General features: G+C 36.0%; 1 protein-coding gene across 1 annotated transcript; it reads left to right on the top strand.

The window, feature by feature from the left end:
* The first annotated feature begins 255 nt into the window (after positions 1 to 255).
* On the top strand, positions 256 to 16,643 carry C1AH12orf50 (chromosome 1A C12orf50 homolog). Its single transcript, XM_038154918.1, has 11 exons — positions 256 to 378; positions 1,825 to 1,948; positions 4,030 to 4,206; positions 5,396 to 5,473; positions 5,569 to 5,682; positions 6,981 to 7,100; positions 9,685 to 9,792; positions 10,036 to 10,245; positions 11,689 to 11,778; positions 12,333 to 12,424; positions 16,440 to 16,643. Exons 1-11 carry the CDS (start codon positions 256 to 258, stop codon positions 16,641 to 16,643), a joined length of 1,440 nt encoding a protein of 479 aa, XP_038010846.1.
* The last annotated feature ends 1,105 nt before the right edge of the window (positions 16,644 to 17,748 follow it).

Below are 17,748 nucleotides of genomic sequence, written 5' to 3'. Positions count from 1 at the left end.
CACACATATTCTCACTCCTCCCTCTGCCTGTTGTTGCCCAGCAGGCTGTGGTATCTTTGTGGTATCAGAGATTTGTTTTTAAGACCACAGTTGCATCAGCAAGAAGTTGGGTATTATTTAAGCTTCGCTAAATTGGTGTGTTCCATTTCACATTAAAAAAAAACCACCAGAATGGACGACTCTGAAACAATGTGATGTTCTATATTTTACTTGGATGCAGTAGAGAGAAAGGAAGGTGTTCAGCCTGGACGGGTCATGTGGCAGCATCATGCTGGTGTCCCAAGCTGGAAGAGCAGTTGGCAACTGTTAAAATGTAACATTCCATCCTGGCTAACAACTGCTCTCAGTTCAGTTCAACAGCTCAGCCACATGGAGAAGGTACCACATGCTTCCTTCAACTAGTTTTTGTTTTAGCTACACTATCCACTGTGCTTTATGTCATCTGAAGGTTTGGCATTTGGAAGAAAACTGCTTTCAGGATAAGATGATTTGCCTGACTGCTGATAGCTTTAATTCAAAGAAGTACTTTCATTCCACCCGGTAAAAATCCAGGGATGGTTTTAGGGCTCTTGGTTATTCCATCCATTTTTAAGGGTCGGGGAGTTAGGTGTTAATACCAGGGAAATGGGCTTTGTTTCTCAGGGGGTGGCTCAATTGTACTGACTACAATCCAAAAGTTTTTGGAGGTGCTGCTCTTAGACATAGCTGTTAATGTCTGAAACTGGGAGAAACCTGCTTCCAAATATTTCTATATTTTCAAGTACGGCCTTGTTTTCATTAAAAAAAATTACTCGGAAACTCATTTCGAAATAACCCCCAACCTGGCATTTACAGTTCTCAGGTGAGATGCCATTCACATCCAGGATATAAGCCTTAGTTTATGTATTCAGGGTAAATCTCGTGAGCCCTTACCTCTTTGGAATTACAAGTTTATCATATGTTTGAGAAAGGTACCTCAGGTTGTAAGGATAAGTAAATTGCATCATCAGAGATGGTGCTAAAAACTGTGAATTCTGATAAGGAGATGCAGAGCAACAATTTTATGTATGACTTAGCAGAAGTGACACATGTTATGAAAGTACTATCACAGCAGTATTATGCAGACTTTTTAGCTGGTGCCACACTGATCAGCAGTATGAGTATATGTATGAGTAAAGAAGCAATAATTAAACAAATCAATGTAGACAGTCTATTTTTCCCATGAGGTTTTTGTTTGTCATCGTTAAAAACAGCTGAAGCTGAAAGATGATGCGAACAGTGTAATAGCAGTAGTGCTGACATCAAGTCCCAAATTTTTTTAGTTTTTGTTGGGAATCTTTCTGGATTTTGTTTCTTACCACATGTTTTCCCATAGATTCATGTCCTTTTATAGTAAGGCAGTACAAGCGCAAGATTTGCACTTGTACAACACATTTTACTGGAGATTGATCTGATTTTCCATTGTACAGAAAAGTAAATTCAGCCATATGTCAGTTAAATTACTTAAGAGATTTTTTTTCCTTTCCACCGGCTCATGAAGAGTATGCAGTAAACTAAGTAGACTGTCATACCCCTATTCTAATCTAGAAACAATTTTACATCACCAAACACCACTGACTTAGCTCAGTAACTTCAGAGCTATCCAGAGCTTATGATAAAAGTCATAAAAGATAATTTGAAATGTTGTAAACTATGAGAATGTGGTTCCACAAAATCTTGGCCATATGTTTATAGCAATGTGAACTGTCACATATTCAATCCTATGTGTCACACAGCATGTACTAATCCATTTACTCAATTTTGATTGTTATATTTACAATTCCTGAAAACTGTTTTCTCCTGCAGCAAAACTACAGCAAGTTTTCCTGTTTCTGGGAGACAGAGCCCGTAGGCTGTAGGAGGATAAGCTGTGACTTCTTTCACAGAAAACCCCGTAATATAAATGGACTTTATTTGCCACCTAGTAACAGTGAGTAAAAATATTTTTTAAACAATTTGTTCACTAGAGTAACGAAATAGACAAAAATGTCCTTCCAGGGCTTATGTAAAATAGTAGGTCAAGAAATGCACCACGACGAATCAATCAGATATGATCTGCTAGCCCAGAAAGTTTAAGGGAAAGAAGGGAATTTGAATAAGATTGCCACATGAATTATTTTAGCTGTCATATTATGAATCTTCATACCTATTAGTGATACAAAAGATGAAGTCACATTTAGGTTGCTGAAATCCATGGAATAAAAATGTTGCTTAACTTGAATTTCTGGTAGATTAAATCTCTTTAGTAGTTCAAATGGTTAGTATGCAGGTAATAATTTAAGAGAAATCAAAAGTAGTGTGTGTGATGGGAGGAGGAGGATGGTAAGGACGCCACTATCTGTTGATAGAGTGTAACATGTATGGACGAGACGCCCCTTGTAGAGATAACATCAGATTACAGAGCTATTTGTGCAGATATATTTAAATTTGTTGTTTTGAATAAAAATTTCAGCTTTGAACATTGGTTAAATATTACTGAAGTACAATAATAGTGAGTAAGGCAGCACTCTTATTTGTGGAAAACTCCACTGTTACAAGTCGAGTTTTTTCCTCATCCATTTCTAAGAGGAGCTCTTGATTACCAGAAATCCTGGTAGACAGCTGGAACCTGGAACAGGATAAGAGTCCAGGGCAAACAACAAAGAGAGCTTTCAGAAGCAGGAGTGAGGACAGCAAGTCACCATGAAACCTGATGTTCTTGAAATTGCCCCAGGAAAATGTAGCCTGTCGTATCTGAGCATGTGGAGCCTAACTAATCAGGATCAAGGGAAGACCTGGAGTGCTGTTTTTCCAAGCACCTAAACTGCCTTCAGCAGAGCTCCTGCTTACACAGCATCCTTTTGTCTGTGGTGCAAGTCAGAGACTGTGCCCAAAAGACACTGTGGGCAAGGGTATCCTGTGCAAGAGCAATGTCCAACAATCACAGCTGGAAAACAGACCAAACCCTTTTACTTTCTACTGAGATATGTACAAGTTCAAAGCCTGTGTGTGCCATAATAGCCATGAAGATACTAAGCCTGCTTCTTTTTTTGTTCTTATACTTAAAAATCTTGTTAAACTAATTTAGGTTTAATTTGGCTTGTTTTTCATGGAGCTAAAAAAGAGCCTGTTCTGAACACTGAAAAAGGCTCCATCAAGTTAGTATTGTATCTTACACATCTCTTACATGAAATACAACAAATCCAATTTGCAATCATGTTATGAGAAAAGGTTTAACATTATATATATGCTACTTATAGGCAAGCAAGAGATGCATAAGAATAAAAACAACTGGAATAATAGAAAAACACCCACACTTTCTTTTAGACTGGAAAATATATCAAACCTCAATATTTTTAATATAGTGTGCAGAATACTGTGTTTGAAAATCAGTCAGCTTGAACAATGCCCATAGACTCACCATCTTTCATCATTTTTCTTTTTAGTCCGTTGTATTTCCTGGCTTTTGGAATGTGTTATCCCAGTACTAAAGCCATTTTGCTGAAAATGTTATGTGTGGAGATAAATTCTTTAGGAAATTAATATATGAATTCCTTAGGAAAATTATATATATTCTGATTTTTTTTCCGATTAGGTGTAAATTATTTTTGTGTACTTCACATTCCTTCAAAATCTACATTTTGTACCTAGCAATGAGAGTTGAGATTTAGTTTGATATAAAAAAAAATCTTCAAATTTAAAATGAGTAATCCTATGGTTAGCATTGCTAAATTCTTCAGAATGGATGTTGTGGGGATTGATACAGCATGTTTGCAACTTTTTAAAATAGTGCAGTGAGGAAAATGTTCCTCTTTTCAAAAGTCTGTACTCAGCAATGCCCATGTCTGTTTAGAGGAACTGGCACCTGTGTTTTTCATACTTTCTGGAGTTGGAAGGTGCTCTCTTGCCAGCCTCTGCACAAGATAATGTCTAATCTTGATAATGTTTTCAGAAGTATGCCTGCTGCTGTCAACCTGGATGTGATACTTTAGTTTCCTTCTAACAAAAGAAATTTAATGTTCTTGTCTGCAGATGTCCCATTGAAACAGGATGTCCAAGGAGGCATTCTGCATCCTGCCCATCGTCAGGACTCACTCAGAAATCAAGACAATGTTTTAGTACCAATTCATCCTCCACTGATTATAAACCTCAGTGATGAAGAGGATGATGAAGAGGATGATGAAGAGGATGATGACGAGGAAGACAACTGTAAACAGTTATTTTCTTTTATAAGCAATTTGTAGGGTTTTGTCAGCTCTTGCAATGTACCTCACAACTGATTTATTATAATAACCATGGAATTTTTAGAAAAGAGTTGTTGAAAAGTTTTTTGAGATAGTTTTCAGCCAATGTTTAAAATTTTGGAACTGGTAGTCACCATATGTGAGCAAGGCAGTATTTTCTAAAGCCTGCAATCCAATTCAAATGACCATCAAAAACTCTTCAAAATTTTGGGATGAAATCACAAGTTTAGGAGGTACTTTGTTTCTGAGAAATAAATTTTTGAACGAGGGCTGTATGCACTCATCAGTGAAAGGGAAGTCACAAGTAATTCTGTGTCTTTAACCTAAGTAATTTTTTCAGCTGACTTACCAAATTCTGTAGGCAATCATTTTTTAGAGAAAGTTATTCTTAAATCTAGCAAAGAGAATTGATGCAAAACACTAGTAGTTGAACTGAATGTTTTTACATTTATATATACATATATGTTAATACAGTTAAACCATTGAGAATATCTCACTTAGAGGTAAGAGACTCATAGGGATGGTACAGATGACACATTCCTGGAGAGTGAAAAGTGGAAGAATGACTTTCAGGCATGCATTCAGCAAGTTACTGTGCTGCCTCAACCCAATTTTCACTTTCCCACTGCCCCTCAGGCTGGCTGGTAGACCAGCCTGTTAGTGCTTCCTAACTTGATCTCAGCCTGAATATGCCACTTAAACAATATAGAAAGTAGGGCTTTGCTAATCTTCATAGCCTTAACTGAGAGAGATCCAGAGCACTCATTTCACCATCTCTGCCAGCAGGAGTTACAGGGCTTTGTAACTTTGCACAGAGGTTTTGTAACAAGCAGTCTCTGGTGACACATTGAATCCGATTTCCTTGTGGGTATAAATGAAAGATTATTTTGAAAATGAATATTGGAGATATATATGTTTGAATCCTTTTGAAGTGACAAATGTTTGCTTCTAAAAATGTGTTTTAACTACAATCCCACTGCACATGAAAATACCTAATATTAAGTAATCTTTTTTTCAGTCCAGAAGCACAGGTTGCAGTCAAAATCTAAAATAAACAATGACAAAAATGAAAGTCATTATCATATTTTATTATTAAGAATCATTGAAGGTCTTTGTATAGTTATCTTGTAATTTTTTACAAATATTTCCTGCAGATGTTTCTAGCTGGATGCCTAAGACTGTTATAGATATTGAAGAGGAAAGAGCAATACGGGATATATGCTACAAATCTGGTAAATATGAAATTAATAATTTTTTATTTAGAAGCAATGTTTCCAATACAGTAAACTTTAGGACTTTTTTTTTTCTCCTCGTGGGGCATGTGTAGGAGAGTATTATGGGATTCAGAACCCTTACAAACACCAATCAACAAAAACTGTGTCTTCACCATGGCAAGATGAGTTATTACCCTTGGAAACTACTGAACAAAACTTGCAGAAAGGCAAGTATTTTAATTTCTTTGGATTGTATTTATCACTTCTAAAACTGCTGTAACAGGGAGAAACTATTACATAGTTTGCACTTCCTACCCTCTTTTTAAATTTAGTGAAAGTAAAATATTGCAGAAACATATTTGTATTTGTTAGCAAATTGCACAAACACTTCATTCTTTTTTGCCATATATATAGTCACACTTGTGCTGATGACCTGCATCAGTTGTGGAAGGAAAAGGTAGAAATGGGCTATTAACCCAATCTTTTCTGACATACACAACATAAGTTTTTCATATCATTTCAGTATAAAGATTTATGTAGTCTAATTTTAACCATCCTAAGGTTAGGAATGTAGTTTAAATTTCTCATCTAGGCTCTCTGGTGAAAATGAAGAGAGACAGGACCTCCAATGAATCTCCTTTTTATTGAATCACGAGGCGGGGCCAAAGGGTGAGATGAGCCATTTTTCCAGAGGTGCTCCATGACCTCTGCTGGCTATCTTGGGTGTCTAGATGTCAAAATGTATTGTTAAATCAAACTTTTCTATAACTAAATTTGGTTTAAATGCCTCCTTCAATTGACTTGTAAAAGGGAAGAACAAAGGAGTTACATTTTGTTTTGAATTCTGGACTATCCAACATAATTAAGCTCAAGGGAATACAAATTTATAAACATTTACCCCAGTTCTTATGGTTTTTCATTTACTATTCTCTTCTAATTTCTAAATTTGAAATGTTTGTTATTAAAATAGTTATGATAAATTCTTTCTAACTAATACATAGATATATTTAGTCTATAGATGAGAGACTTAGTGACAGTTGTGTGAACATACCTTTTAAGAAGTGTCTTTATTTAGTATCATCTATCATTAGATTCATTAATAGAAAATGATTGATATGTTTCTCTAAAACACTTTTTCAATTGAGTTCTCTGAAGCTTCAGGTACTAAGATGACATGCATTCTCAAAATGCCATAAATTCCATTAGATAGGATTAATAAATAAAATTCATGGGTAGTGAGAAGCTCATGAATAAGCAGGTATTTTACAGCTAGGTCTTTACTTTGGAGCCATAGTCTTCTTTAGTCTATGAATTATGATATTTTCTTATAGAGCATGAAAGATATACATCAGTTACACTAGACAGGATTCAAATAATTAATAAAAGAGATAGAAGGTTATAAAATGAGAGGTGAAGAGAAATTGCACTAAACTAATCAATGCCTCATAGGGGTGGGAGGAAGAGAGTATCAGTGCTATTACCTGTGCTTACACACAGCTAAACATTCTTTCTGTTACCTTTCCAGGTGATGGTAACACAATTCCTACAAGATTTAATAATACAAGAAAAGAAAAGGAGAGTTCAGAAAAGAGAGTGTCGATAGAGAGCATTCCCAGAACAGATCATAAATCCTTTGACTGTGGAGGTAATATACTGTAGCATCAGCTTCTCATTGCTGAATGTCATGTGGTAAATAAAATAACTAAATATGCATGCATTAAACTTCCCTATTTTGCATTTGAGTTTCTATATATTCTTAGTGTTCTAGACACTCTTTCTCATTCTGAATCATTAATTATAACAATAAATCATAACATTGTTTACGATTATATATTACGCTTATTTTAGGACTGCAGTGGAAAAAATCCTTTACGCAGCTTACAGTTGATTTTGGGAAAGAAAGGGTTCTGTGGAGTTATGAAAAAGCAGGCATAGAGATGAAGACAAATTGGTTAGACCCTGTGTCTAGTAACACCAAGGACATGTGTTTGATCCCTGTATGGGCTATTCATTTAAGAGCTGGATTGATGATCCTTGTGAGTCCCTTCCCATTCAGAATATTCTGTGACTGTCTGAAGTCAAAATGCTTTCAAAAACTGTTCCTTTTGTGACACTATCCATAGTTAAGATGAATAAGGTTTATATTTCTCAGTTATCCTACAGAAAGATAGCAAAGCTGCAATCCTGCAACTTGTGTAACAGGATCCGATCTCGGTGCATAAACTTGGTTGACCTTAATGAAGACACACTGTTTTGACCAATTGAGTTCAGTATTGAATCATGTAATTAAAGTTGAAGAATGCTCCATTCTCCTTGAATTTGCTTAATACTTAGTGATATTCAATCTGTTTTCCATAAATATTTATTAATTATAAAAATAGTAATAATTGTAGTATTCTTTTTTTCCCCCTTAGTTTGTCAATGCAAAATAGTGCAATACCATGCTAGAGCTGCTTGCTCTAGCTAGAAGCAAACTGATGTAGGTCTTCTAGCTCCAGAAGTATTGCACAGTAGAAATGAATCTTACATTCTGCATCTTTTCCTGTCACCTTTATGTACAAAAGTATCTTTCTTTTTAGATATTCTTTATGTCTGTATAAACAGTTACCACTGAGCCACAATTCAATAATTGAATCTCTGTTCACAATTATATGTATTTAAAGCTTTTAACAGGCTATTTAACAGCTCTGCTTAACAGACTATTTTCTCTAATTTTTGTGGGCCTTAATAAATCAACTAGTTGGTTTCTACTCACTTCAGCTGAAAACATGCCATTCAAAAAGCAGACTCTTTGCATTGTTCACCTTTCTCAGGGTGCTCTCAAGTATAGATAACTATGAGACTCCTTTCCTACAGGAGGTGGTGGTTCTGTGATGCAGAGGAGCATATTTGTTGATGGGAACAGATTTGAGGCACTACCTCGGGAAAAAGAACCAATTACATCAAAGTATTCCAATGTGAAAGGTACTTCATTATTATATATTTGCAAGTTTTTAGATTAGATTACTTTTGTTCCTCTTCAAGTGCATTGAACATTATATATTTTGTGCAAAACCAATCTGAAGTGAAATTTCCATTAACAGTGTGAATTCTTTCACTGCAAGATGACAGCAGTTGTATGTTATGGTTTAATTCTCCTTCTTTCAGCCCGTTTGCATCCTCTGATAGATTCAATTATGGGTCCCTGAGTTACCAAAGTCTTTGATGCTCACGTTAGATCATGGGGAATGCTGTGCGCTTTCCACTCAGGGCAAGCGAAACAGATTCGATTGTAGGTAGTATCTCACAGAACACAGGACTTAATAAAACCAGTAAAAATATAGCTAAGGAAAGAGCATAACACTTGTGATAGAGTATGTTTATCAAAAACTAGTCATGTACAGCAAATTAAAATACCTACATTAAAGTACCTTAATGATAAGTTTCATCCTTTTCACAGGAGAGTTCCAGAATCTATTTGTCAATTTACAAAATGTTATTGTGAGTAGATTGTTATCCAGTTATTTCTTTGCAGTTTTAGAATAAAAGGGAAAAAAGGACAGATTTTGGTCTTTAAACTACACCATAAACTGAAGCAGAAGTAGAGCATTTCTGCCTCATTTTGGCCTGAAATGACAGGAACCAAAAGTGCTTACTTAGGTTAGCAGGAAAAAAGGGAGAGCAAAGCCCCATCTTCCCAAAGAGTATCAGGGTCAGGAGAAGAGCATTGTGGTTACTTTACAATGCAGCTTTCCCTGTGAAGTTCAGTTTGTAGTTTGAAGTGGGCTTTCCTGTGCAACCAGTGCTGTTGCAAATTTATCTCCATCATTTGTAGTACTTTGTTATGTTCATGCACTGCACCTGCCCAGGATGTATCCAGATGCTGCAGGCCGATGTCATTCATGGTTCAGACAGGCATCCTTAGAAGTGCATGGATTGGTCTCCATGGGCTCAGCCATGGGTGTTCCAGAGGTCCACACCTATGCAGTGTAGAGAAAGGATGATCTGATTTTTGCATTTAATTTTTTAGTTGCTCTTCAAGATTTCTTCTGTTAGAGGAAATATAGACACTTTTGCTTTCCTTCTGGGGAATGACACTTTTAGAATAATTAACATGTGAAACCATGTTCCACCCAAAGGGAGCTATTATGAATTAGGAGATTATAAAATAAAAATACCACAGTATTTTTGGCTAGGAACATTTTTTGTGCTTTCTAAAAGAGTGAATACATGTTATTTTAATCCCTCAGAAACAAACTACACTGAACTGGTAAAGAACCACCACTTTAAGGAAGTAAAGGAAAATAAAAGGATTTCTGAGGAGCGAAGAAATTCAGCCAATGCAGTAACCGGCAAAGGTATTTTGAAAAAATCATCAGATTTTTCATTTCATCAGATTATTCATTTCTGTTTACTAAACTGTGAGATGTTTTAGCATGATCTAGTAAATTTCTGTTCTTAGTGTCAAATATGGACAGCCCATACTTGGATTGGTCTATCTACAAAGAACATATTTTTAATCTTCTATGGTCTCCAGTTGCATGCACTCTGTGAAATTTTGAATAATAGGACAACTTTTTTGGTTTTATTTTCACTTTTAGGAATTCACACTCCGGACCCCAAAGTAAAACCAGGTTATCAACAAAGGGGTCAGAGTAAGGAGGATGAAACTGCTTCTTCCAGTCCATATGGGAGAGACAATGGAAGATACACTAATTTAAATTCTCCAGAACCTCGACGATCAGCTTATGTTGTCTACCGGACTGTCACTCAAAAACCAAAATTCAATGGACCTACAGGTGGGTTCCTGTGTACACAGAATTCTTAAAATGCCTGTCTACATTGTGCTGATCTCAATTGGGTCCTGGCAGCTGAATAATAAGTTCTTTATGCTTAAATACAGGCATGAGTAAATTTGATCAAGCATAATTTTCACAAGTAGATTTCAGCCATATCCATAGACAGAAATGTAAGGATTTATAAAGCTTTACAATTTGTCAGACAGAATATTCATGAACAGTAATTGAGCCGTCTTTACAGTAGAAATTCATGCATGCAATGCAGTGGTGATATGCACAAATATAGTGATCCCCACTTTTTACAGGATGTCTTATGTGATTTATTCTTTTCAAATATTTAATAAACCTGGAAAACTCCACCTTTAAGCTCTTATTTTTTTGTAACTACTTATAGTAGAAGTATGTTTTGCAGTAGAATTTCAGTCATGTCTCAAGAAATATTTCTCGTTCAACCTTATTTTTCCCAGTAGGAAATATGCTGCTTGCTTTGCAGCATGTTTTTCCATAACTGGGATTTCACTGGAGATTTCAGGATTATGAATTTGTATTTATTTTCGTTATTTAGGATTATTTTTTGTCTTGAATAAACAAGGGTTAGAGTCTTATTCACAATTCTGTTATCAATTTAAATGCAGTGTAAATCTTTGTGTTTAACATTAGTATTATTTTTTTTCACATTAATTATGTTGGACAGAGGACTGAATCTATTTTTTCTGCTGCTCATAAAGGATGGTACTTTCCTTCATCTTACTCTACTGTCTTCTTGATGGTACATGCTATGTCATTAATTTGACAAGAAGCCTACAGGTGGGATTCCGAATCTTGCATCTTTCTTTCTGGCAATCTGCTTCAGATTTATAACACCTTTCACTTTATTTTTATGTTGCTAATATATACATATATATATATATATATATATAGCCTCACCCAATCTAGTGCATCATTTGGGCTTTATTTGAATTTTCAGTTTCTCTGTTCATGGTTTCTCTGGCTTATTTGTTTTTTCATTTGTCACTTTGTCAACAGATTTAGTGGTAAATAAATTAAATAATCAGAAATCAAAAAAGTGATTTCATCTTGGCAGTTTCAGTCATCTCTCTTAAGCTGGGTTCATTCTCCATTTTGAGATGCCTCCCTGTCTTAATTTCTAATAACAAGGACCTCCTTCAGACAGAGTAATGCCTACTGTAAGGTAAATAAAGTGAAACAAATTCCAACATTGGTGCTTTGTCTTGAGGACAAATAGTTGTGTCTTTTTTCTTTTTTCTTTGAATGTGTGCTTTTGTTAAATGTGGACAAGGTGGTACAGAGATTATAGAGAGAACATTCTTAATGTGAAGAATGCTTTTTATTAAATTTCCAGGTTAAAAATGGATAGAACATTTTTGAAAAAATGGGAATCAACATTTTTCTTCTAAGGAGAATCATTCACATTTTTACTGCCTTTCTTTCCAGCAGTACCTGAGTCCTATGGTCAGAAAGGCTCCAAACAAAAGAATCAGCCTGACACCAATAGGAGATTTTGGACACAGACAGAAAACTATGGTAACATTTACACATTGTGCATAAACTGAAAATTGCAGGATTATTACAAAATCAGTAATTTTAATTAATCACATTAAGATGGAATTTAAAAAAGAATATTAATAATATTCATTTTTAATCAATTTTTTTAGAAAATGGTTTGTGATTAGGCAGCATATTCTGAGGCACAATCAAATGTCTAGCAAAAAGCCATAATACACCCTTGTATATAGGGCTTTCACAAGCAGAGATAAAACAGAAGCTGTTGATGTATTTGGGAAGGTCTTTAGCCCAGGAACATTCCCTTTGATAAAACCAAGGATGTAGCAGAATCTCCTCTTTTGGAAGATCACATGAGCCTCATGGAAATGCTACAATATTGAAAATTATGTTTAAAGCTCTAGAAAGCGTCTGCCTTTAACACTAGCTTGTGTTTCAGAGGCCATGTCTGGCTCATCTGATAACATTCATTGAAACTTCAGCCAATGCAATAGCTAATTCACATATTGGACTAAGGGACTCTTTCCTGAAATTGTGGCTGAAGTTAGGAAACAATGTGTATGTTTTTCTTACAGGCAAATATACTTCAGGATCTTCTAATTCACCAGCTTGGAGGAAAAGAAATTCACAAGCAAAACCATTCTCTAAATTTAAAATGACCACTCAGGTAACTGATAGAAATGGTTACAATTCAGCCTTTTTAGGAGAATTGGCATGTCTCTGCCCACCTAGAAAATGTAAAAGTGCTTGTAAAATTTCCTCATTCAAAACCTGCAAGATTCTGATCAATGCTGAGTAGCTGAAAGAGCAGTTAATAGTTTTATTTGTTTACAGTCATGTACCTTTGCCTAAATAACAAACCTGTGATTTCTATTTCTTTTAACAATAATACTTATATGAAAGCAAAGTGTGTACCGTAAAGTGCTACAAAAGGCAAGTTTTGGATTCTAGTACCAGACAAACACAGTAGACACCATTTGAGTTTGATCTGTTTCTCTGCTGGATTGTTTGTGAAGCTTCAGCAATGGCTGAACAATAACCAGCTGAGGTCCGAAGCCATGAAAGGAATCAGGCTACAAAATCTTTGCAAGATACCCTAAAGACCATTCATACATTTTACAGCTGCCTTGAAAGCTGAGATTAGAACCTCTATCTCATGTTTCATGTTGAAATTTTATTTCTTAAAATGTTTCTGAAGGAGCATGTAGTTTTACTCTAAGAAATTATGCACAGAATTTTGTGTACATCTGTTTTGACAGCAGAGTAAAGAAGATGTGGAAGTGAATAAAAAAGGAGAAAATGAAACATCTAAAGGGAAATAAGGAAACTTTCAACTCGGATGTGATAAAAGGTGAAGAAAGATGAAGAAACTGCAAATTCCAAAAAGAAGGTGCAGGAAGGAAGCACACTATAGTGTTTCAAAACTGGTTAAAAATTCTTAAAAGTTAATGCTCTGCGTGGTGACATATAAAGATCTATATCCACTATGGTAAATCTACCATAAAATTTTGGCACTTGAAGTTATTTTTACAGACTACGTCTCTACACCATAGACTGATAGTTCATAGAGAAAAAAAATCCCTAAGCAGAGTCTTCCCCTGTTTTATTTGATAGATTTTTAAGGCATAATTCCTAATATGAATAAATACTATTAGTTATACTTAGCAGTTTCAGAGGACTTTTAATGTAAACAGCAATAGTGTAATGCATTCTAGAATGTGGTTTCCTGATACAAACGTCAGATTCCTACATGGTTTATCTGTTTTGCCACATGTTTGGGGACTCATTCTGAATTTGATCTTGAGATTTTACAATTTTAACAGAGCAGCGGTTCATAACTGTGTTATGAACTAAATGAAATTCACAAGAAAACTCAGACTTAACTGAGATATGTATTTAAATACATTTCAAACTAAAATATGAAGAGTTGTATAAAGACTGATAAGAAGGATACTTTAATATTGCTTTCTGAAGAAACAAACCTCTTCGAGAAGTGTTACATATACATGACTTCATACCTTTTTCTCAGATGTTTTTTTCAGTTTTTTGCATTTACCTCACCTTTGGTCATTCTTAAAACATAATCAGTTTTTGTGAAGAGCCCTTCAAACTTTTTTCTGTAATACTAGGATCCAGTAATTATCTTGGTGGCATGTGATCCTGTGAGAATGAAAGCATTTTTCCGCTGGGACCCTTTTCTTCTGTGACTGCTCAGAACATGAGGCTGGATCAGATACCTTCCAGGGTACTTCTAGCTGAAATAACTCTATTATTCTATGAGAAATATAGTCATATGTTTCTCTGCCCTACTTGATTATCTCAATTGTGGTGCAGTTTTTATTATATTTTGAAATTTAATTTTTAATCATTTAAGTTAGAACATGCTGTACTGGTTGTAGACATGTATGCAGTTATGCATCACTGTTCTTAACTGAGAGGAGAATAGAAAAACATAGAGGATTTGGTTTAGCTAAGCAATAATGTACAAAACAAGAAACATCTTTTTAAAATCAAATACTAGGTGTGTTGGAAATGTTCCCTCCACCTCTAATTAGACATTAGTGTTTCAAATTGTAGCACATGGTGCTTTGAAGCAACATTTCACATGTTGTCTGCTTGAGGCAATTTAAAATCTCAATTCAGAGGGTTGTTGTATCAAGTTATTTTTAAATATCTCGATAAAGGCTTTTAATTCCCTTTTTTCACATAAAAGAAATAGAAACGTTACATTTGCTATTTGAATGATGTCTCCCCAACTTAGAGTATTAAATTTGATAAGACCAAAAATAGGCATGGGCAAATGTTGTTATGCTTGTCTGATTTTAGCATTCCGTTAAAAAGGATTTCAATATTCAATTCGTACAAGTGTTTAATATTGTTACTATGTGGATGTATTAGTGCAGGCTGTGCTGTGCTGCATGTGCTGCCTGCTGACTTGTGTCGCATAGATCCCTTACCACAGAGAAAATCAGCAGCTCCTGCTTGGTACAGGTGATTACACTCCCTGCTCGGCCTCATGTTTATTTAGCTGTGCAGCAAGTTCTCAGGTGGACGTCCTTTCTGTTTGACAGTAGAAATGAGGAATAGATTTGGTCTCTTTGGGAAAATCCTGTAAGTGACCAAAGTAGGGTAACTTCCCATGGGTGAAATCTGCAGGGTGTGCTGGGCTGTGGTCAGAGGCCCCGTTTGACTTGGGGCTCCAGCATATGGTTAATTCTACTATCTTCCTTTTCTTTTTAGTGTGGTCTCAAAAAATCATGATATTAAGAGGGCTTTTATAGAATCTGAGCACCTTTCTGACTGGGATCATAAAAAACAAGGCACCTCGTTATACAATTTAACCCATCTCCCCACCCTGAAAAAGCAACCCAACAAACCAAAGCCAAAAGAAAATAATTTTCTAGCATCTTAAGATGTATGGGCTAAGTGTCAGACTCTTCTCAAGGGAAACACAAGGAAATGCAGGAAGAAAAGGATGTGGCCAAGAGGGTAATACTGGGCTGATCCTCAATTTTTGTGGAATCACAGCTTCAGTACTCTTTTTACTGGAGCTTCCTGTAGAGAAATTACAAATACTGTCCTTCTTAGTCATAGCTTGTTTAACCCAGGAATTCGAAGATACCAAGAAATACCTCAACATTGCGCATTAAATATATGGCTCAACAAGATATTTACAGTTCCTGTGAGGTGTTAGCTGCTCTTGACAGAAATGAGAGGAACATTAAGGGATCAAGTGCTTTGTGTGATCAAATCCTTAATTAAGATTTCCCTTTCACAACTGCAAAGACGCTAAGATTCCCTAAAATAATAAAAAAACCCTGTTTTTTTTCCAGATCACAGACACTTTTCCTGTTACATTTTTTAATCTTGCCTGGTTTTCTCTGTCATTAAAACCTCAGAGAGGAGCCAAAGGAAACTGAGAATATTCAGCATTTCATGCAGTGAGGCCCTAAACATTGATTGCATTTCTGTACTTCCACATAATCACTGCATGACAGACCCCACACCCTCTACTGATTTACACTTATAGTGGTTGAAAATAAGCTCTGAGATAATGAGCCAAAGATCAGAGGCAGAGGGCCACTGAAGCAGAGTTGAACTTGCCCTGGTATTAAGTATGCGTGGCCATAGTCTGCTGCTGAATTGGAAGGCCCAGGGGAAATAAGTGATTTGTTGCTTTCACCCTAGACATGTTAAAATATGCTAATGTTTTTCCAGATGGTACTTCTAAAAGCACATCAGACATCTAATCTAGGTGAATCATAATCCTTAGTAAATAGAATAACACTGCTACCACCTGTATTTTGACGAAAGTTTGCAAAGCTGCCAGTCTGAGACCCTGCATTCCTTAACAAACCTATATGGCTAAAATAATACCATTGACTCGCAGCATCTCAGCAGCACTGATATTTTAAATATTCTGTTTATTAATTAAGGTAGGAAAGTCCATCTCAAGTTAGCACCTGAACAAGAAAAACATTGGTTGTTGTAAAATAAAAATGGAGTAAAATGTCCCTGGGAATTGTAGAAGTTATTTAAAAAGAAGGATTTTTAAATTTTTCCCCAATAAAGATATTTTCTGATGAAAGCTGCCTTGTACAGCAATACGTTGTGCAAATATATAAATTTACCAAAAAAACAACCGAGTCTGTGGATTGTTTACCTGCGCCTGCGGCCACCAGGGGGCGGTGCAGCCCCAGCAATGGGTTTGCGCGCCGCCCAGCGGCACCGAGCCTCCCTCGGCGGGCGCTGCGATCGCTCCTCCGAGCCAAAGCCTCCCCGCGCTGCTCTGCGAGGGCTTTGCATTCAGAGAAGAGGCCACAATAGTCCGCTTACGGCCACTCGGGGGAGAACCACAACAACCTACATTCAAAATTGCAAAATAGCGGGTTTTTTGGTTTGTTTGGTTTTTTTTTCTCATAAAACTGAGTTGCGATATAACCCTACTTATCTCTCTTTCTACACACTTTCCAAAAGGTGTTTTCTGTTATCTCCTGTTCTGGACAGTTCTCACCACAAGCTTCTCAGGGAAACGGAGAAATCTTTGAAAAGAGGTGTTCCAGACTGAGAGTCTCCTTTAATCTTTCCTGTCTGGAAACATTTTAGATGTTTTTTAAATGCCTTTCCTTTTGTATTTGGGGTATTTGACAAGTGGAAATAATGATAGAAATATGCTACTGTGATATGTAAGATTTGAGGCAGATGGGACCACAACCGCTATTCTTAAAATCCTACTCCCTCTTTCCTTTTTTTTTTTTTACTTCCTAAGAAAAAAGGATATTTAGCAAGATTAGATATAAAATTGACAGGGATATTTGAAAAGGTAATATGGACCGAAGCTTGCCCAATTGATCCTCATTGTAGTCGCAAGATTTCAGTCCTTCTCCTGAAAGAAAATTCTTGAATCAAAACTGAAATCGAAAAATCCCAAAAATTTCAAATGGAGTGACTACAACTGATTGTACTGAGATGAAACTGGGTGCAGTGAAAAGGACCAAAATTTGCCGAAATTATTCCCCTTGAGATCCGTAAAATCTGTGAAGAAAGGGAAACAAAGAGACAGAGAAGGGACTGAAAAAATTAAGTTTCAAAAAAACCCCTAACCAGATACGACATGAAAACAAGGAAAACCAATGGGATGACATGAAGTGCAGGAATTTGGAGTGAAGCTTGCCTAATTGATCCTCATTGAAATGGCAAGATTTAATTCCTTCCTGAAAGGAAATTCTTCCTTTCAGGCATCTTTCCTTTCAGCGGCCACAAAGTTGTCAAGATTAAAATCTCTTTTGATGGGAGGAAACGTGCCAGGAAAACTTCAACCCTGCACTTGTATATGAGGAGAACTGCCTTGAGTCTGCTCAGAGGATTAGTGGGTGAAATCCTCTGGGAAAATATTTTTGCTGGTGCTGGCATTCATCAGTGCTGCTCGCTTTTTAAACATCACCTCCTAAAATCCCAGGAGAAAGCAATTCCCAAGTGTTGTAAGTCAAG

This window comes from Motacilla alba, chromosome 1A (assembly GCF_015832195.1).
Source record: "Motacilla alba alba isolate MOTALB_02 chromosome 1A, Motacilla_alba_V1.0_pri, whole genome shotgun sequence".
Taxonomy (NCBI): domain Eukaryota; kingdom Metazoa; phylum Chordata; class Aves; order Passeriformes; family Motacillidae; genus Motacilla; species Motacilla alba.
Note: the sequence above shows the minus strand (reverse complement) of the source record. Positions and strands in the feature narration are given on the sequence as shown.